This window comes from Mesoplodon bidens (assembly GCF_964165515.1).
Source record: "Mesoplodon bidens genome assembly, chromosome: 13".
NCBI lineage: Eukaryota > Metazoa > Chordata > Mammalia > Artiodactyla > Ziphiidae > Mesoplodon > Mesoplodon bidens.
This window is the reverse complement of record NC_138169.1, coordinates 87,390,935-87,411,700: the sequence shown is the minus strand read 5'-3', so window position 1 is coordinate 87,411,700 and position 20,766 is coordinate 87,390,935. Positions and strand designations below refer to the sequence as shown.

Genomic DNA, 20,766 nt, shown 5'->3' with positions numbered 1-20,766 from the left:
ACTGCAGGGGGCATGGGTTCGATCCCTGGTCAGGGAACTAAGATCCCACATGCCGTGCAGCACAGCCAAAAAAAACACACAAAAAAACCCAAAGTCAGGGCAAATTGTACTAAGTTTTGAGCTGCTTAATTATTTTTGGCCATTAGGGTGGTATCTAATAAATAATTTCACTTGGCAGATAACATTAGACACAAAGATATTTTTCTTAAAATAAGTAATTTAAACAGTTTCCTAGCTCATCTGTTTTCTTTTTTCATTCTTAGTTTTATACTCTCTCTTATTGGAGAAGAACGTGTAACGTGGGCCAGTGGTGACCAAATCTGATTGGTCTGTGAGCTCAGAAAGGCGCTGGCTGAGAGACAACATACCACAAGGAGAACCAGATTATTTATGTTCTGGCAACGCCAGCAGAGAGAATAAGAGTACGAAGGATGGGGGAGGGGGGTCGCCAGTTCCTGAAACGCTCCAGCGCTTCCCCTTGAGGTCGACATCTTCAAGTTCAGATGCGCGTGGCGTCCGCTTCTGCCCCCGCCATCGTACCCACAGCATAACTCAACCCCCCGGGCTTCCTCTGTGGGGAACCAGAATCCTGTGAGGTCCCCGGCCCATGGAGGAGAGGGAGGCTCAGCCCGTGGCCACTGGGCCTCTGGTTGTGGGGAAGGACAGGAGGACAGCATCCTTTGCAAACCCGTCTGGGCTGGAAAGGGAGGGGCCCGAGCAGGGCTACCCCAGCCTTGGCCTTAACGTCAATGTGGGGAGAGGACAAATGTAAGGAAGATTTTAAAGAAAAACCTACAAGGTTTGTGAACTGAGTCAGTGCGGGAAATAGAGCAGAGAAAGAGGCCAGGGTGACTGCTGGGCTTCAGCCCTGGTGGATGGGGTAGGAGGACCGTCAGCTGGGGACAGTCATAGACGTTAACAGTAACTAGTACCAGAGATAATGCACTTGTTACTCCAGTGACAGCCCAGTCAGGGGGGCAGGTATCACCAGTGAAACTAAGCCCATTAAATGCATTAAATTCCCGAGAAGCCCAATTTAGACTTTTCGGTGGCAACAGTGTCTTCTGAACGGGAAGGGTCGTTTCGGACCACAAGCACCGAGATGGTGATGGAGGAGGTGTGCCCGAGGCTTTGGCGCATTTACCTGACGGGCTTTCAGGAGACCCCTCTGACCTTGCTCACGACCTCCCACACTCCCGGGGCAGGGGCTGTGCTCGAGCACCGTCCCCTCTGCCAGGGCTCCGGGCGAGCCCCCCTCCTCCTGGGACCACCGGCTCGCAGGCTCTGTCAGCGCTTCTGCAGGTGGAGCCCGCGTCCGGGGAGGCTGGCGATGCGCCCTCCTGAGCTTGGCCTTCCTGTCGGGAGGGCTCCCGAGGGGGCGTCTGCAGTGGCCAGGAGGTCAGCCGAGGAGGGACCTGTGGGGACAGTGCCGCCTAGACCCCACCTGCCTGGCTGCATCCTGTGACGTCAGCAGCTTCCTAGCATCGGGTCTCCAAAAGCGTCCGGATCCGCAGACAGCAGAGGGTCCAGCCCACCCTGAGACCACGCACCCTGTCTTTCAGGATGGACACCACGCGGCCAGAGCCACCCACTACGGCTCCCTGCCCCAGAAGGCGCAGCACGGCCGGCCCCAAGACGAAAACCCCGTAGTGCACTTCTTTAAGAACATTGTAAGTGGCAGCTACGGGTGGGAGGGGGCAGGTTAGAGGGGTGAGGGGTGCCCGGCCCGGCCCCCGTCCACGAGGGCCCGAGTACGTCCCCAGGTGACACTGAGCTCTGATCCACAAGGGGTCTGAGTAGATCTCCGTGTGACACAGCTGTAATCCATGATGGGGGGTCTGAGTATATCCCCAGGTGACGCCTCCCACTTCCTCAGGGTGAGGTTGGCCTCGGGAGCCCAGGGCCAGCACCTGGTCCCAAGGTCTGAGCTGCATCTGCAGCTGAACTTTGTGTTAAAACTTTGAGTTCTACCAAAGAACTCACTCCTTTTGAGACTAAGCTAGTAGGAGATGCTTAGTTCAAAAATGCAAGCTTTGCAAACCTCTGGAGACGGTTAGAAGATCAGGGGTGCGGGGGCAGGAGGGATGAAGAGACGAGGAGTGCCCGGGAGGTGGGGGCAGCGAGTCTCCTCTGAACGATCCCGTGACGGCGGAGACACCTCATACATTTGTCAAAACCCACAGAATGTACAACACAGAGTCCCCAGACTTTGGTTAATGTATTGACATTGGCTCAGTTGTAACAAGTGGACCACACGAGAGCCAGGGGGTGCTGTGTGCAGGGCAGAGGGGTCATGAGAACTCTCTGCAATTGCTGTGCAAGTTTTCTAGAAACCTAAAACTGCTCTAAAAAATAACATATTAAAAGCAAAAACAAAACAACAGGCTCTAATTATAAACTTTCTGCGCAGCAGACATCTAAGATGGTATTTTCATGTTGATTAGGGAGCTTTAGGAGTCGCACACCTGAGGGTGTCCCTTTTGAGGCTCAAATACCAGGGGCCCTTGACTCCCCACCCCCGAGGGGATGGTGGTGACGCTCACCGTCTCCATCACCTGCGACAGCGGTTGTGGCACGGGAGCACATGCCAAGAGGAATCGCCTCTGTGGCTGCACAGCCTTTGGTGTGTTTCCCAGGCTCTCAGACACTTTCTGTGTGCTCTGAAAGATCGAGGTCACATTGGATACTTTCAACTTCTCAAATCGTATATTTTTCTCTCAACTAAAACAGAACGGGGACACCGGGCAGAGACTGAATGGGTGGCTTCTTATACCAATAGATACTAGACCCTCCCAGCAAGCAGGAGCTAGCAGGGAACTAGCAACAAGCCAGGTGACAACACAAGGTGACATGGTGACAACAGGAGGCTCTCACGAGGAGGGTCAGGGCTGCTGTGAAGGAGGGACCCCACCCCCGCTCACCATTCTCCTGTGTCTTTGCAGGTGACACCTCGCACACCTCCTCCATCACAAGGAAAGGTAAGACCTCCCAATGTGTTGAGTCATCATCACTTTACAGCCCTTCCCTGAAATCCCTAAATGGATCAAAAAGAGGGCTGGACTCAGAGCTCCCTGACTTCATCCCAAAATGTCTTGCCACGTGGAGCCCAAGTAGGACAGGCTGAGCCGTGCGTGACACCCCTTCCCGCCTGCGGCCACGCAGACAGCACTCACCCTCCCAGCTCCCTTCCCTCTCAACCCCGACCTGAAATCCTCCCTGGGCAGCTCCCGGGGGCCACGGCCAACCACAGGATAGGGCACGTGTGCCAAAACCTGCCTGCCATCTCAGCACCGTGTTGTCCTGTGTTTCCTGTTTCGTGGAGAGAACGCTTTTCCCACACTGATCACCATGTCCCTCTTTTTCTTTTCCTCACACAGGGGCGAGGACTGTCCCTCAGCAGATTTAGCTGGGTAGGTGACAAATGCACGTGCACCCGTTGCCTCTCCTTCCTCACGGCCACTCAGCTGTTCTGCTCTGTTTCGGTTGCTCTCTGGGCCCGCCTTCCTTCCCATCCCACCCAGCTTGTCTCCCGCTGCTTCCGCCGCAGCCGGTCCTTCCTCCCAGCTGGGTTCACGCTCCTGTTTCCGTGACCCAGGGCCCAGACACCAAAGGGCTCCTAGGAGACTCCCCTGGGCTCCTCCCCAGGAAAGGAGCGACTCCATGTATGAGAAAGTTCCTGATTTCCTTCCAAAACGGCAGATGAGGAAAAATGGGTCCCCGCAGTCCGCGTGTGGACCTGTCCAAATAGCCAGCACTCCCTTCCCCGCCAGATGTTGACATTTTGTGGAGAAAAAATGATTCTGCTCACGAGACAAAAAGATGCTAAATTCAGTCATTCAGTTTATAACCCAAGTGATCCAAAGATTTTGGCTTGGGTTTTGATTTAGTCATAACCAAAGCTTGGATATCAAGCCATCCAGGAAAACCTTTTTAGGAGTTTCTGAGAAGATTTTAAAGAAGATTAAAATCTTCGTTTAACTCATGAAGATTTTAAATGGCTGATTTGTTCACTTTCTAGTAAAATTTTGTATCTGAGCCAACTTTAAATGGCTATCTGTATTTTAACTAAATCTATGGACCATACTTACTAGCAAATATTAGATAGAGTTCTTACTTTATAAAATTTCCAGAATAAAAAGAGAACCATTAACCTCTAGGCCAGGAACTGTGTCTGTCTTGGAGACACGGTATCCTTAGAAACATCCTCCAATATCCTTGGAGACACAATATATCTCTAGTGCAGAGGCTACATATTCTTGATACCCAATTAATAAGCATCGTAGAAATGAATGAATGACTTTAGAAAGAAAGAAAAAGAAGGAAGGAAGGGAGGGAGGGAGGGAGGGAGGGGGGAGCCACCCTCAGAGAAAAGGCAGGGGAGGCTTCCATAAACTGCCCCAACACATCATTACATTGAAGTATGAACTGAGATATTTGCTGGAACATTTTATACAAATACGCGTGAGCGTTTTCCTGACCTAGTGAATTTGCCAAAAGGTGAGGATACCGTAGGGAATCAGCATGGGCCAGCCCTCAGGGACAATTAACGATTGACTTTCTGTGCCAGCAGGAGACAAAGATGATGTTGAAGAATAAGACCCACTTTTGACCCAGAAATCTGACTTTAGTAACCGCTTGAGCTGCCTTCTAACCTTCTAGGCGTGAACCAGGGCGAAGCCATCGGCGAACGTGGAGTGATGGGAGGGGAAAAGACCATGTTTCTTCCAGTTGTTTAAAGGCCACTTCAGCCCGGCAGCTAACAGCACGGCCTTTGCATGCCTCTCACGTCTCCGTGTTTGGTCCCACTAATGTCTGTTAATTTTCTCTTTTTTTCCAAAGTAAAATCCTGCTCCGTATTCCGTGAGCTGGTTTGTCGGTTTCCTAGAGCCACACGACTGTCTTCCCGTTTGGAGTTCCTGAAAGTCCCACCATTTTTCTAAACTATGTTGTATGTTTTTCGGTAAATTCTAGGTTGTCCAAAGATATAAGTGACCAAGAGTTTGAAAGGAGAAAATTTAAGCAGATTATTAATCTGAAAACCAATCCTTGAATTTAATTCTCAGAAGCTCTTTATTTCTGGAGAAAACAGCAGAGTAAGAGAACGATTTAGCACTTGCATGGGAAAGCATGGATCTCTACAACTCTTGCGTCTGTCCTTTGGCTCAGTCCTCTTTAACCATCCCCCCGACCCTGGACCATGATGGAGCGCGCGTGTCCATGGAAACCTCTGGGATTCAAGGGCAGTTCTGGGCTCCTCTCGTATGTGGTCTTGGATCTTCACTGCCCCTGTCCCTTGCACACTTGATAACCCTTGAAACCAAACCTTCACATGAAAGTAGCTGAGTGGCCAATGTCTGTTCCCAAACCTGGGCTGAAGAGAAGTAGCTTGGGGGTGCAGGGCAGGGGGTGTGCCTGGACAGATGGCCCTGGTCCAGCTTCAGTTCAAACACGAGAGGGGTGGACTGGAGGAATCTGGAAGCTTCTGGAGCCTAAACCAGAGGGATCGATCCCATGGTTTCCCAAGCTCCTTCCAGCCCTAAGGCACCCTCGTGAAATTGGAAAGCGCTGCAGCCTGAGGCAAAGGGTTCTGCGGTCTCGATCGGGAGACGGTTTTATATTGTGTATAGAATTCTCAGGAGAGGCCAGAGCTTCCTACTTCTTGTTGGCGAAACGTGAAGGGAGACCTCAGAGCCTGTCCGTTGTATAAGATCCGTGACGCAGACAGGATGTGTGGTTCGCCCCCCAAGGAACGTCGCACCCCAGGCTGGACACCCGTTACCCCCAAAGGCTAACAGTCCTTGTGTCTGAGCACCAGAGTTCCCCCATTCCTTTCTTGTGTTCACAGTGGAAGATTCCCTTTGAAACTAAAGCGCATTAGAATGCAGACTGGTCCTAGAGACACACATATCCTTACATTTCAGTAATCACTTGTCATTGCTACGTGTCACGAAGGCAACTTTCTCCATCTTCCCTGAAGTGAGAGGGGCTCCAGGGGCAGCTGGAGACTGGGCTGGGGGTGGAACCCCCCTTCCCATAACAACAGCAAGCTCGAAAGTTCAGAGCAGCAGGCTCCATTCTCAGAGCAGAGCATCCATTATTCTCATTTTATAGAAGTGGAAACCAAAGCTCAGAGAGGTTCTGACACTTGCCCAAGGTCACACAGCCAGGGCGGGGTGTTGCTGAGACCCGTCCAGGTGGCTGGCTCTGGGGCTGTGCACGGCCTGGGGGACAGGGCTTCCCAGCTGGGACCCGCCCCCTCTCCTCTACGGTGACCGGCTCCCAGCCCAGAGCCCTGGGAAGGACCCTGGTCCCAGTTCACCGTCCACACTCAGGGCACCCAGGCCGCGGCCAGGGGAGCTGGTCCTGGTCGTCCTGGAGAGGCTCCTCCAGGCTGGAGAATTGGGAATTTTGTCTTTGCACGTTAGAAAGGTAGGAGCCCCCAAATTTCACCAAGTCTGAAGGCTGCTGACGCCTCCAGGGAAGCAGATGGGAAGGGTCTGTGCCACATGGACGGACTGAGGGCGGCCGTCCTCTCTTGCAGGGAGCCGAGGGCCAGAAGCCGGGATTCGGTTACGGGGGCAGAGCTTCCGACTACAAATCGGCTCACAAGGGCCTCAAGGGGCACGACGCCCAGGGCACGCTTTCCAAAATCTTCAAGCTGGTAAGAGCACCTTCTTAAGGCGGGCGGCGCGGGGGCGGGTTCGCGGACAGGGCTGGGACTGCCGGCCTCGGGCCCGTCCCCACGCCGCTCCTCCGCAGTCAGCGCCCCACGTGCCGTCCCTGATGATCAAGCACTTCTCCAGGGCCCGCCTGAACAGGGGCGGCGCTGGGCGCCAGGCCGGGGCCCCTCGGGGAGCTTGCGGACGACGGGGTCGCCGTGGTTACAGCCGGGGCCCGGGAGGCACGGGAAGGTCAGGCGGCGTCCTGGCCGGACAAGCAGCCAAGGGGACACGAGGGGAAGACGGCCGGATGGATGAGAGGCCCCGGGGACCGCGGGCACCCGTCCTGTAGGTTAACACGGACGTCAGAGCCACGTCCGTCAGTGAGTGACCTGGGTTCCCGGGCGCCCTGAGGCTCGGCGTGTCCTCCGGACGACAGGGTGACGGACGCGTGGCCGGAGCCGCTGTGACGGTGGAGCGGGTACAACGCCCTCTGCCCGGCCCCCCTGCTGGTGACAAGACGGCCTCGCTCGGAGCACCCGACATCTCAGGAGGGGCTCTAACAGGGGACGGGCACCAGCACCCCGGGCCTGAGCCGCATGGAAGAGGGCAGGCAAGGTTCTGGGCTCGGCCGGCGGCCGGCAGTGGCCCTGCCCCCCAGGCCTCTCAGAGCCTCCCTCCCGGGGGAGGTCGGGGGCGCCCACGTCCAGGGCTGCCTCCTGACCGAGGCCAAGCTCACCTGTGAGGAAGCCGGACGGCCCGGAGACGGGAGGGCGGGGAGCCGGGCTGGGCCTCGGGCAGACGGACCGAGGGCAGCGGGCTCCGCCCCTGCGCCCTGCGCTCCGCTGGCCGCCGACGCCGCGGGGCCGCCTCCTCGGGCGCGACCCGCTTCTGCCCCTTCCAGGCCGTGACTAAGCCCAGGCGACTTCCAGGTGGCAGGAGGGACGTGTGTGGCCTCCGTTCGCTCGCCCTCTGCCGGTCGCAGGAGCGTCCCGGGCCCGCTGACAGCTCTTTGTAGGAAGGTCACAGACCCCGGCACACGAGGCGCATCCTCGGAAACATGCGGCCACCGCCTGAGGCTTGGGGCCCCGAGAGCCTTGGGAAGGGGCTTCGCGGCGGTGGCGGAGGCCTCGGGACTAACACGGTGCCGGGCTTGCTCTGGGGGGCGCCGGGGGCCCGGCCGGTGGCAGCCCTGTGGTCCCGCGGGTTCTGCCCCGGGCTTCGCTGAGCGCCCACTTGGTACGGTGTGACGTGCGGGCGAAGCCTTCCGCGCAGGCCGCCGCCTCGTAAAGGAGCCGTGTCGTCCTGTCGGGCGGGCGACAGAAGACACACGGTGCATGCTGGGGGGGTGGGGGGAGGCGGGATGGGCTGAGCGCGAACGTGCCCCTCTGTGTCCTCCAGGCCATCGGGATGCCAGGTGGGGCGCCAGACACGGCCCGATGGAGCAGGTGGCGGGCGCAGGGGCGCGAAGCCGGGGAGGGGCTGGCCTGGCACGGGGACAGGGCTCCCAGCTGACCGCTGACGGAGCACGGGGAGGCCTGGCCGGGTCCCGGAGGAGGGAGGCGGCCGCGGCAGCGGCACCGAGTGACCGGTGGGAGGGGTAAGGGGCTCCCCCTACAGAGGGTCCCGGGACCCTCCTGAGCACTCTGACCTTGGCCCTGAATGGGGAGGTCCCCGGGATCTAGTGACAAGGTGTGACTTATGTGCTAATGTTGAAAGACCATCTGGCAGAAACTAGTAAAAACGGGACCGGATTTTGCACTTCCTGGACTGGAGAGCAAGGAAGACCATGTGGATTTCCGCGGCTGCCCATCCAGGGCTTTGACGGCTGAGCCCAGGTTCCAGCCACGTGTCAGCTTTTCAGGCTTAAAGCTGGAAGGGGGTCGGGAGTTGGGATGACCCCGTGGAGCCACAGCGAGCCTACCGTGCCGCTGGGGTCGTGTCCACGCAGTTTTGAGGCTCCAGGAGGGCACTAGCCATCCCTGGCACAGAACCGTGTTCACAGGGCAGCTGGGCAGGGACAAACTTCACCATATTCGGGTCCCATGTTTTCTCGTCACAGTAAGAGCCCAGCCGCCACTTCCGCTGACTCTTCACCCAAACAGGCCATCACTTCCCCGCCGACATCCAACTACGACCAAAGCCCTGACTGCTAAGAGGGTCAACTCCTCTTCCAGCTGGAAGAAACGTCATACGGAAGACGGACGCCAGTGAGGAAAAGACAGAGTCCATCTGTTATGACAGGAGCGGCGTTGTAAGGACATGACACCCACGATGCCCTCAGCACCGTCGGATGCTCCCTGCGGATAAAGGAAAGCCGTGATCCGGCCGCAGGAGGGGAGCCAGCTGCTCAGTCCCCGGACTTTGGACCATCCTGGGTCCTCGAGCATCGTGGTGTCAGCATCGCAGGAAAACGCAGCCCAATTCTCACCCCGTGTGGCAGCTTCCTCCCACTGTGTCCTCAGTCCAGCGGCCACCTGGGGGAGGCGGGAGTTTCCACAGAGTCCTGTCCCAGGTATTCGTGGGCTCGGATGAGAATGGGAGCGTCTCCTGGGGAACAGCTGCTGGGAGCACAGCAGGTCACAACGTGATTCAACATGAGAAGGTCCCGCGGTGCATGGCGTGGCCGTGTCACCAGGAGATTCGACAGCCCCGTGTGCCTGTCTCAAGGGCTCGGTCACCACCAGCAAAGCACAGCGGCTCCTCCACCTGAATCACCTCTGACCTGCAGGAGTGGGCTTCCTACTTGGTTCATTCAAACGTCGAGATTCTACAATTTATGGCGGAAAGATTTGGTCAGGAACCCAAAGACTCACTGATTGGTCACCTAAGCTTTAATTTAATATCGAGTCCCATGTGTGGTGTATTTGGCGGTCGGGATATACACACGGCACAGATGGACCCCATGACCCAGATTCTGGAAGATGTTGGACACTCGTGGGTGATGTGGAGCAGGACTCAGCTCTGAGGAGCCTTAGTCTCCTCAAGAAAAACCTTACATACGTGAAGTGAGTGGTGAGTAAACCATGGCTAAGTTGGTTAATGTCAGATAAAATGCAGGGACTTCTCTGGTGGCGCAGTGGTTAAGAATCCGCCTGCCAATGCAGGGGACACAGGTTCGTGCCTCGGTCTGGGAAGATCCCACGTGCCACGGAGCAACTAAGTCCTTGCGCCACAGCTACTGAGCCTGCGCTCTAGAGCCCGCAAGCCACAACTACTGAAGCCTGCACACCTAGAGCCCGTGCTCCACAACAAGAGAAGCCACCACAATGAGAAGCCCGTGCACCGCAACGAAGAGTAGCCCCTGCTCACTGCAACTAGAGAAAGCCTGCAGAGCAATGAAGACCCAACGCAGCCAAAAAACACAAAAACAAACAAACAAAAAAACCAGAGGCAGGACCCACTCTTCAAAATGTCAATTCTGAGGCAAATCTGATAAGGAAATAAATTCTACCCTAAACGTCCAAGCAAAGAGACCATCACGATATACCTGTCTCGATTCTGAAACATAGCAGCGAGACGCTGAGGATGCAGACCCCGGAGGAGCTCTGGGTCTGAACCCGGAACTGCAGGGTTTCCACCAGTGACCCAAGCCTGGCCGGGAGGTTGCCTGCAATGCCCAGTCCATTTCTGGGTCTCCCAAGACTTCTGAACAAGAATGTCCCAGGGCTGTACCCAGACGTCTGCAGTTGGGACGATCTCCCTCCTCATCAGGGGTTCTAACCCCTTTGGCTGGCTGACTTTGGGGAAATTACGTAACCTCTCTAAGCTTCAGCTCCGTCGACCAGGCAAGGGGGATGCTAACAACGCCTCCCTCCAGGTTGGCTCTTGCTCGTTCACAAGAGGAAACAGATGTCACGGATTTAGCTTGCGGGAGATGCTCAATAAATTGTAGGCACAATGATAGAAAATAACCCCCCCAAATTTGCCATTTTTCATTTTACAAGGAGCCCTGAGGACATTGTCTGGCCAGGGGTGTGGGGAACCGAATCCGTCTCAGCGCAGGTGTACTTTGTCAGATGGGGCCGTGGCTCTGCCCTGCGCAGGAACAAATCACACTTCCGAGGGAGCCCTAACAGGTTAATCTGCGGGAAATTCAGGGCAAGGTGGGCCAGGACAGGCTGGGTCAGGGCTTCTCCGGCAGCGGCTCTGAGGACCAAGCACGCAAGGCTGAGCCGGGCTCACACGGGACCGGACCCGAGTCCCCGCTGAGGACGGTGGCCCTGAGGCAGAGGTGACAAAGCCCCTTCCCTGGGAGGGAGCATCTCTGGGTGATTCCTGATAACTTCAGAGGCTAGAATTCCACAAAGCTTCTCGCTTGTGAAAATAAAATTCCTCTGGTGAGTTGTTCAGCAACATAGGGATATTTCTGGAAAAAGCAAAACCCCAAGAAATCGGAACTACCATCTCTCTGGCTGACTGCGTTAGTTATAAGGGTCTGGGGCCCTCGTGCTTCCGTCACCTTAGTTCTGGTAACGTGAGGGACGGAGGCGTGGACGAGGTCAGGTCAATAGGTGCCCGTCTGTCATCTGGTCAACAGGGTATTTCATGTCTATCATGCTCTCTGGGGGCTCACAGTCTCAAGAGAATCTTTGAGAGATCAATTTTTCATCCATAACCTAAGAGAAAAGGGAAATCCAAAGAGACTAAAATTTGAATGAAAATTCAAAGGCAAAAAAAAAAAAACAAACGCCCTTTTCCAAGTTAATCTAAGTGACATCTGGGGTGACAAGTGCCACCTTCTCAGAGCCGATGCCCAGCCACGCTCCCTGGACGCAGTTGTCCCCGCCCAGCCGTCTCCACCTCCACGACTGCCAACTCTTTTTTTTTTTTAAATTGCAAATTGTATTTGTCCAGAAAACATGTCAATTCACATGTTTTAAGACCCTGAGGTCGGAGTTAGTGACCGGCCCCTCCAGGAAGCTGGTTTTCTTGGTGACACAGAAGAGGGCTCATGGGAGGGGACTGTCCCCGGGGAGACCAGCTGAGCAGTGGCCCCTCCCTCGTGGCCCAGGCAAGGGTGTGCCCGTCACGTCAGCACCTCAGCTCCCACAGAGGAGCTTGTCCCTGTCATCGTCACGGCCGCTTCCCTTGGTCCCCGGGAATCTCAGCCGAGGAAACCAGCTCCTTTGAAACCTGGTAATGTATCAGTTGAGCTTTTAACGCCCAGAAAATGCACCGTTCTCAGACAAGACCCCAACTCTCTGCGTCCTATTTGCCCCGTGGCACTTGGAGGTCCGACGGGCTAAAGGATGCTGGAGACACGGGGTCAAAGACTTGCCCCGTGCGGCATCATTTCCAGCAACAGACCCAGAAGAGGCCCCGTGGCTGGCGACCCAGTGACCGCAAGGACGCGGGGCGGCCAGGCGGCCCCGGCCCTCCTAACCCTCTGTTTCCTTTTCTCAGGGAGGACGAGACGGCCGTTCGGGATCCCCAATGGCGAGACGCTGAAGCCCTGCACCGTGTCCCGGAATCCCGTCCGTCCCCAGCTTCCTAACACAACTGCCTGGAAGTTAACCGCGAGCTGTAGATCCCTAACGTAGCCGCTACCCCCTAACCCTGGCGACAGCGCACAGCAGCCCCTGCGCGCGGCCTGCCGGCTTCTGGCCGACCGCCCCCCTGTCCCCTCGCCCTTGGAGATCAGTGACGTCCCCCGAGAGCCTGGGCCGGCGACGCTCCCCTGTCGCCGGCCCCCGTCCCGCGATGGCCCGGGGCGCGGCCCTGGGGACCACCGCGCGGGGCGCGCAGACCGTGCGGCTCCGAGCTTCCTTTGGTTTCTCTCCCGGCCTCCACTGCTCACCCCCCGAAGCCCTTCCCCTTCTAACCGATCGGCTGGGCGCGGAGCGGCTTGGCGGCGGGCGCTTTGGTACGTGACAGGCGGGCGGGCAGCGGGGACTGTCCCGCGTGGTGGCCGTGGCTCACACACCCGGATGAGCCGGATCGGCGCGGGCGGAGAGGGCGCGCGGGCGGAGAGGGCGCGCGGGGGCAGAGTCGGGCCGGGCTCTTCTGGGAAACCGGGCGGCGACGGCACAGGCTCGGCGGGCAGCAGAGCGGCCGAGGCCTGTTGCCACCCGAGCCCGGCGGCCGGCCGGGAGGTGGCGCAGCTCGGATCGGTGGCAGGAGTTTCCGGGGAGCCTCGCGGTGGCAGGCTGGTCACCGTGAGCGCGAAGGTGACAGGTGGCGTAGCTCAGCACGGCGGTGCACACGGCAAACACTAACCAACCCCCACCCCGGCAGAAACGTAACCGTCCCGCCCGCTTCCTCCTGGAAACCCACTGACGAGTACGCTGGCCTTTCCCGAACCGCCGGCCGAGCACGTGGGGGTGGGCAGAGGTCCTCCAATCCCGCCCTTTCCTAACGCGAGCTGACATCTCCTGCGCTCCCCCCGCCCCCCGTAACCTACTGACTCCCGCCTTTTGAGTTCAGCATCTCTCCCACAAGCCCTCCAAGGAGCCCCGCACACTGGCGTCAGCCCCCCTAGGACGGAGATGAGGACTAGTCGACATAACGCCCAAACGCGACTCTTTAATCCCCTTCTAATTTTGAATGTTTCGTGTGGGTTTAATATAATGTCTATTAATATATAGCCTCAATGATAAGAAAAAAGGAAAATTTCCGAAACAAAACCTCCAAATTGCTACACACACACACACACACACACACACACACACACACACACACACACACACACACACACACACACACACACACACACACACACACACACACTGCATCTTTGAGCTACTGTTGACTGAGTGACCTCCATTCGTGGCTACACCCAACAGCAAGAGCTGTGACCCTGGGTCTCGTGGAAAGTATGCACTGTTCTTGAATATTGAAATAAAATAATACACTTTTAATGATATTTGCATGGCCGTCTTCTTTGGCTTTTATTCTGGTCTGTGGAATGCGAGCCCACGTAGAGCAAAACTCAGAGCTGATGTGAGTAGGCGTCTTACTGTCACAGGACAGAGCTGCCTCTCGGCACCTGTTTGAGGAGGTGAGCCATCATCAGATGGTTTGTGTATCAGTAAGAGAAAGTGCAGCAGAGGCCGCTGTTAGGGCACTGAGTCTCTGACTCACAAGGAAAATAATTTTTAATTTATCTCTAAACAATCCTTTAGAGTATATTTACATTTCACTATCTTACCAGCATACCAGTCCCCATTAACTTGAACTGAAGAATCTTTGAAAAATGACTTTTTGCCACGCAGAGATGATGACAAAGATAAGTGATACTGGAAATTTTATGTATAGTTGCTTTTGGTTACGAGAATTATCTTTCAAAAAGGTAAATGGAAATCTTTTGTTTTGCTTTTAACAAACCACTGGTTCCCTTCTGTCTCAGGAGCAGCCCTGAGAAACACAAATCCCAGCAAGGGAAGCGCCCTCCCCGTCGAATGCGGGGTGACACCGGCCATCCTCAGCGAGCACCCACCAGGCTCAAGCGTGCTGTGCACTTCCAATCCGACAATAAAAGCAGGCCCCGCCTGGTAGCCTGACGCCCCATCCACAGGGTAGATAGACTCCAAGCCATGCCAACCCCCAAACCCCTTCAGACCGAGGAATTTGGAAAAGCATGCAAAGACATCACATCTTTTCAATTCTGCTCTTCCAGTTGGCAAGTCTATTTTAATGTTACATATATAGAAAATGCATTAAATGGTAAACCAAGGGGTGTCCTAGAGTAACACAGCGTTTACCATGATAATGTGATACTAAAATAAAACGACGCAAAATAGGAAATGAACCCAGAAGGGGTGTTCTCACTGAGCATTTATCCAAAGCGGTCTGCATCACCCCCTCAAGTTGAAGGAAATTAGTTTACCAGGCGGAGCTCCAAGAGAAGGGGGTGCTGAAACCCCAGCCGGGACACTCTTCCTCATCTCACTGTGCTCACCCCGAGGACCATCGCTCCCAGGGTCTAGAGGTATCGGGAGGGTCTACTGAACCAAGAAAGTCTCTTCCCACCAGGACAGGAAACCACAATGATCACGCTTTCCAAGATATCGTATCAATCTGTACAGCCGCCTCCACGCCACTCGGGCCAGACCGAGAACCGTATGTGGCCTCCTGTCCATCCGGGCGGAGGATGGTCCGAGGAGCTGGTCCAGGGTGCCCAGTCCGGCGGGAACAACCTCTGGAGGGAGGGTTGAGGTCGGGAGCAGGTCAGAGGTTAGCGGAGAGGATATCGGCTCAATCCATGGGGCTGGCTTCATAAATCGGGTGCGGGCTGTAAATTGGAATTGGGATCTGGGGAGGAGAGAGAACTGGGGCCTGAGGAAAACACTGAAATAGGGAAAGAAAAGCCTTCTTGTAGCAACTGAAAACGAGAGAGCCAAGCCTTTAATTAAGTCTATTAGGGCTGTCGTAACACTATACCACGGACTTGGGGGCTGAAACAAGAGATATTTTCTTTGCTCGGGGTTCTGGAGGCTGGAAGCCCATGGCCAAGGTGCTGGCGGGGATTCTGGGGAGGCCGCTCTCCTTGGGCCGCCCTCCAGACGCCGCCTGCCTGCTGGTGGCCCGCGGCCCCTCCTCTGGGCATGTGACACACTGCTGGTGTCTCTCCTTATGAGGGCACTAGTCCTCACCCTTATGACCGCCCTTAAACCCTGATTAGCTCCTAGAAGTCCTGTCACATTGGGAGTGAAGGCTCCAACAGATGGATCTGTGTGGGGAGGGGCACCAGTCAATCCACAGCAGGTGTGTGTTTCTCGTGCAGCGACAAGTAAGTCCTAGACCCCCATCTGGCAGGAGTTTTCATTAAACCCCAGGACTCCGCAGTGAGTACGCTTCCTTCTTTCCCCAGAAAGGCAACATGAAGTGAAGCCGCTCAGTGCATTTTCTATGGCGATTCTTCTCTCGTAAATAGTGAAGAGTCAGGGAATCCTAGGCAAAGCAGCGTGCGGAGGAGGTGCGCAGTCACGGCCCGGCAAGGCCGAGGGATGGGCAGCCGCCGCGGGCTGTTCCCTCCAGTGCACGGCCCTGGAGCACCGTCCTGTGACGGCATCTGCCCTGGACGCAGAACCAACGACCTAACTTCCGAGAGACACGCTGATTTCCGCCGGGCTCTCCCTTGCCTCCCAGACAATCCCAACTTCGTCCCCAGGGGGAGGGTGACAGCCCCTCCTCTCACAGCCTCTCTCAGCTCGACTTGCCCCGCACCGGGAAGGAACACGGGTTCGCCCAGCACCCGAACCTCACCAACTCCAGAAACTCGTTGCTCGGTCCAGACCCGAGAGCACGCCTAAGACCACCAGTCCTTCGACCGCACCCAGACCAGCTGGGGCCCCTGCCGCTCGCAGCCTAGGTCCAGATGCTGGTGTTAAATTAAGGAGAGATTTGGAGGAGAGCGCGGACAGAGTGACCGACAGGGTGCACAACAGCCCCCGAGGGGGGGTCCTGATGGCCCAGGACGCGCTGGATTGGCGGCTGTGCCCATGGCACCTGCACCAGCAGCACGGTGGCCCTGGGAGGCCCCGCCCACCTCGGGGGGCGGAACCTGGCCTCTGACGAGGCCCCGCCGGGGAGGTGGGGACGTTGCCCGTGGAAGACACCCACTGGACCCAGAGGTCAGTGACCGGTTCACCTCCCTTAACATGAATTGTGGCAAAATCACTTATGATAACGGGGCTGCTGCACAGGTGGGCAACGTCCTGCCCTCCTCGGGGACGCCTGTCTTTGCACCTTGGCAGCTGAACCTCAGAGCAAAACGAGCAACACAGGCTGCCGCAGCGACCGAGGCGGGGACCCCAGAGTGCTTGTGAGTGCGTGTGGATGCTCGCTTCCCCCGCTGAGGAGGGAGGAAACGAGGAGGGGCAGGGCCTGCAGGCAGCCAGGAGCCAGCCAAGCAGCAGGAGTTGGTTGTGCGTCCGGAGGCGGGGGCTCTCACTGTTGGAGGGGGAGGGGATGAAGCCTGCAGTGTTGGAGCATCTATGAGCCCATGGTTTCACGTGTAGACGGGTGAAAAGTCTCAGATGGATGATGAGCACGCGCGCATGCGTACACACACACACACACACACACACACACTCACACACTCACTCACTCACTCACTCCCCTACCACTCAGCTCCTGGCTTCTAAATTCCACTCTCCACTAAAGGGAGCCAGGGCTTCGGGAAGAAACGGCTGGTTCCAGCGCTGGGACAGGGAAAGGGAACAATTTATTGGGCCAGAAAGTAAGAAAGCGCTCAGAGAGTAACGTGGCCGTGTCAAAAGGACTCAAAGCTACCTGAAGGAGCCCCTCCTGGCCAAATCCAGGACTATTTGAGCGTTAAAATAAGGAAGGATCCTGATGGATTGCAGCCATTAAATAAAACAGGAAGCCACAAGCCCAAACCACCATAAACACAAGACTAAACCACCAAGGGAGAACAGGAAGCCCGTCCTCAAAGTGGAATACCAGCTACTGACGGCAGAGGGAATTAAGAGAACTGCAAGCAGGGAGCCGCCGGGGTACCACACAGAGGCTGTCAGCGGGATGAGGCACTTGGCCGCGTGGTCACAGAGCCTCTCACAAACACCAGTTACAGAGGGGAAATGGTTACAGGGTTGACACCAACAGCATCAGTCGTGGGACACGTGGACACTGCGTGTCACCCTGGTAAGACGCGCCGAGAAGAGCATCACCTCTGTGGTGCAGGACCCGGCCCAGCCGGAAGGCACGGCAGGGCGGGGGCGGCTGCTGAACTCGCTCTCAGTCGTCAGGGTAATGGAGCCACGGGGACATGGGGAGGGGCGTCCCGGGTGCAGAGGGTGGAGGTGCCGGCATGAGCCTGCACCAGGTCTGCCGCACAAAGAGCTTATCCTGCACACGCTCGGCAACACCGGAAAGGGGTCTCTGGTGAAGAGCATGAAGATTCCTTTGTGCCACTCTCACAACCTTTCTGTAAATCTGAAACTGCTTCGAAGAGTTTACACAAGAAGGAGAAAGATTTCGGATTATTAAACTTGAGAAAGATAATTCAGAGAGAACCTAGAAAACAATGCCTGCTGATGAGGGGGCAGGTGGCCAGCTGCTGTCCACCTCTGGCTGAGATAACGTCAAGATGAGCTACTTGGTGTTAAGCCGTAAGAATTTCTTCCCCTGAAGCCGGTTAACAGGGTAACCTACAATCACCCTGTTCTGATACTAAACTAGCAGCACAGAACCATCTCTTCTGGTCGATCGAGAATTTAAGATCAGGGAAACACCTGTTTAATGGCAGAAAGGAGAGGGTGGGGCTGCGTGTTGCCCCGCTGTCCACGTCTTCCTTAGAGAGCAGAGGGACTTTACACTTTAAAGGAACCGCATGACGGGAACATCTCCGTGACAGAAATAACACTCTGGATGGTGCAGAATAAATTCATCACTGACGTTTGTAAAACAAATTTTCCATTCATAGAGTACGCTGAGCCAGGAACATATTGCCAACAGCTGCGAAACGCGGGAAATTCTCCCCACCTGCCGGCTTAGAAGACCCGCCAGCTTCCCGGGTGCTGGCAGGAGACCGAGGCTCCCGGGCCGGAGAGCAGGGGCTGGCAACTCACAGCAGGAGGAGGCACCAGAGACCCGGCGTCTGTGTTGATACCCCTGGCCCCGACCTCCACACGCAGCCCAGAGCGGGCCAGGTGATGCCTGCACGCAGGGTGTCGTGTCCTGGGAGAGGAAGCAGAGCTTTGGGAACCCGCGTCTCCAATAAACACACAGCAAGCCGGCCTGACCTTCGCTTCAGTGAGACACACCTTGATTACACGGGTCAGTAAGAAAAGCATCACTTGGCTCTGGGGGAAGATGTCCTCTCTCCCGAGGTCATATTCTCTTCAAACTGCCTTGAAGAGATCGTGGGGCAGAGGTGGCCAGTGCTTTACCCCTAAGACTTGCAGAAATGAGACAGACCCCTGGAGAACTACCTCCCGATACACCACAGCTCACTGGTTAAGAATAGGTCCTCAAGCTGGGAAGGAAGACATCTAATCAACTAAGTTTACAGACCAGAGAAGTGAACCGAGCTGCCTAAAGACAGGCGGCCCGTCAGCGCCCTGGTTAACCTGACCTGAGGCCCCAAGGCCTGACTGCCCAGCTGTGCCCAAGACGCACCGTAAACTCACGCCCTTGACTGTGTTTAAATATCAGCAGCAATCTTACACCACCAAAAAGCCACGTATTCTGGAAAAACTCGGCTGGGCCATTTTAAATAGTTGCAATCCACAGTAGAGGGAACCACAATCTGATCATTTCTGAAACAACAGCCCCCTTCCCCACCTGCCGTATTTTAAACACTAATAGAGCAATGTTCTTCCTACAAACAAGCAATAAGAACAGCCAACTTCTTACCGTTCTCTCTGAGCAAAGCCCAGGAGAAAATAAAAATCACCTTAGCTGTTTCAGATTTACATAAATCTGAGTGACAATCTTTTAATGTTAAAAATGTGTACCTTCATGAGTTAGCAACATTCTTCTGCAAAGAGGAAACTCCGTGGGAAGAACAGAAACCCACCTCCTTTTCAGAGTTCCGCCCCTGTACTAATGCACGCACCTCTTGCGCATAAATACTGGCGTTCTTGTAAAACTCAAGCTCACAAACGGCAATGGGCAGGAATTACAAAACACCGTCCTGGAGAAACACTCGCTAGTTCAATGCTGACACTGGATGAGACGGAAACGATGCAAGGAAGGGAACTACTCACTTTAGGACCGATCCTCCTCGTGCTGTCAGACGTTTGAGGGACTTCCTGCTGAGCCGACAGGCTGCAGGCGGAGCCCCATTCTTGCAGGACCCTCCACCCACACACCTGCCTTTAAGAGGGACAAAGGAGAGTCTGGGGCAGGGCGTGGGAGTGCACGTTTCTGCACAGGTGTTTCCATTTACATCTACCACCATTTCACGCAGACGCGGCCACTTGTGCAGCTCCCTCCTGCCCCCCAGCGGCCTGTGAGCCACATCCCAGTTTCCCGTTCGGTATCATGGGTGGGAAGGGAACGCACTCCTTCCGCTTACTTAAGAGCTTCACCGTTACTTGACCACAGAAGACAGTTAAAGACAGTCATGCCCTTTCTAAAGGCACTTAAGTGACCAGGATACCGCTGAATATGGCCAAAACAACAGACACTGCTACCTAACACAGACGGCCTGCCTGTCATCACACCATGTCCTGATGTTTAGTCTGAAGATCTGCAAATAAACCTTGCAAGGGTAGCGTTCAAGTGCAGAGGTACAGGAAAATATGATTAAAATTCTTTTCTGTAAAAACGGACCTACTTGAGCTTGAAAGGAATTCACGTGCCAAACTATTTTAAATATTTTAAAAGAAAAAAAATTAATCACATTTCCTAACTTCATTTTTTATTTATTGTTATTTCCAAAGCAGATACGCTATGATGAGATATTTTTTAAAATACAATTATCTATCCTCAAAACCCTGGTTATGCAGGAGACTAGAAATCTCTTGTCAGAAGACTTTTTACCAGTAAAGTATAAAGATCAACCTGTACTCCACTCCACCAAAAGTTCAAGTGATATTATGTCTTTACAAAACCTTATTTTTCAAGGAATGTCTTGCAAAGAAGCAGCTTTTATAATTAGGAAGTAAATCAAAAGAATACATTAATGTCTTGTGTTTGCCTGATAATAAACTGAGAAAACTCACAAAACAGATTATTGATAGATTTTTTTTTTTTCGTTAACCAAAATAAAAGTAGGCTTTAGATTCACCTGGTAAGGCCTTACTTGGGCAGTGCACCAATACAATTCACTGAACTATGCTTTCTATACAATTAGAAATTAAACAAACCCCTTTTAGAGACTGACCTGAGATGACATTTAATGCTGAAACCAAAATAAATAACCTAGCAAGAACAAAATTTTTCAGATTTCAATCATTTCAACTTTGGAGATATTTGTTCACCAAAATTATTCAACATTTCTAAAATACTTTAATACAAAATTATAAAAGAAAAGTGCATTAAAAGCAGAACCTTTAAACTCTGGCGCAATTACAGTTATTCTGAATAACAGACTGCAGCCAGGTATACACACTGACATCCAAGAAAAACCTCAGGATATACAAGTCCAGCATCACAAGAATAAGTCAAATAAGGCTTTTTTTTTTCCTCCTTTAAA

General features: G+C 54.7%; 1 protein-coding gene across 7 annotated transcripts in view; it reads left to right on the top strand.

Moving 5' to 3' along the window:
* Nucleotides 1-12,308, top strand: part of MBP (myelin basic protein) — a 117,515-nt gene extending 105,207 nt beyond the window's left edge. For 5 of the 7 annotated variants that reach the window (XM_081252245.1, XM_081252248.1, XM_081252249.1 and 2 more), the window contains exons 5-7: nucleotides 1,563-1,670; nucleotides 2,943-2,978; nucleotides 3,378-4,221. In XM_081252245.1, coding sequence (XP_081108371.1) covers nucleotides 1,563-1,670; nucleotides 2,943-2,978; nucleotides 3,378-3,590 — 357 coding nt within the window. In that variant the 3' untranslated portion in view covers nucleotides 3,591-4,221. Of the gene's footprint in view, nucleotides 1-1,562; nucleotides 1,671-2,942; nucleotides 2,979-3,377; nucleotides 4,222-6,541; nucleotides 6,662-12,065 lie in introns of those variants that run through there. The other 2 variants (XM_081252250.1, XM_081252251.1) reach the window with 2 other exon arrangements.
* The last annotated feature ends 8,458 nt before the right edge of the window (nucleotides 12,309-20,766 follow it).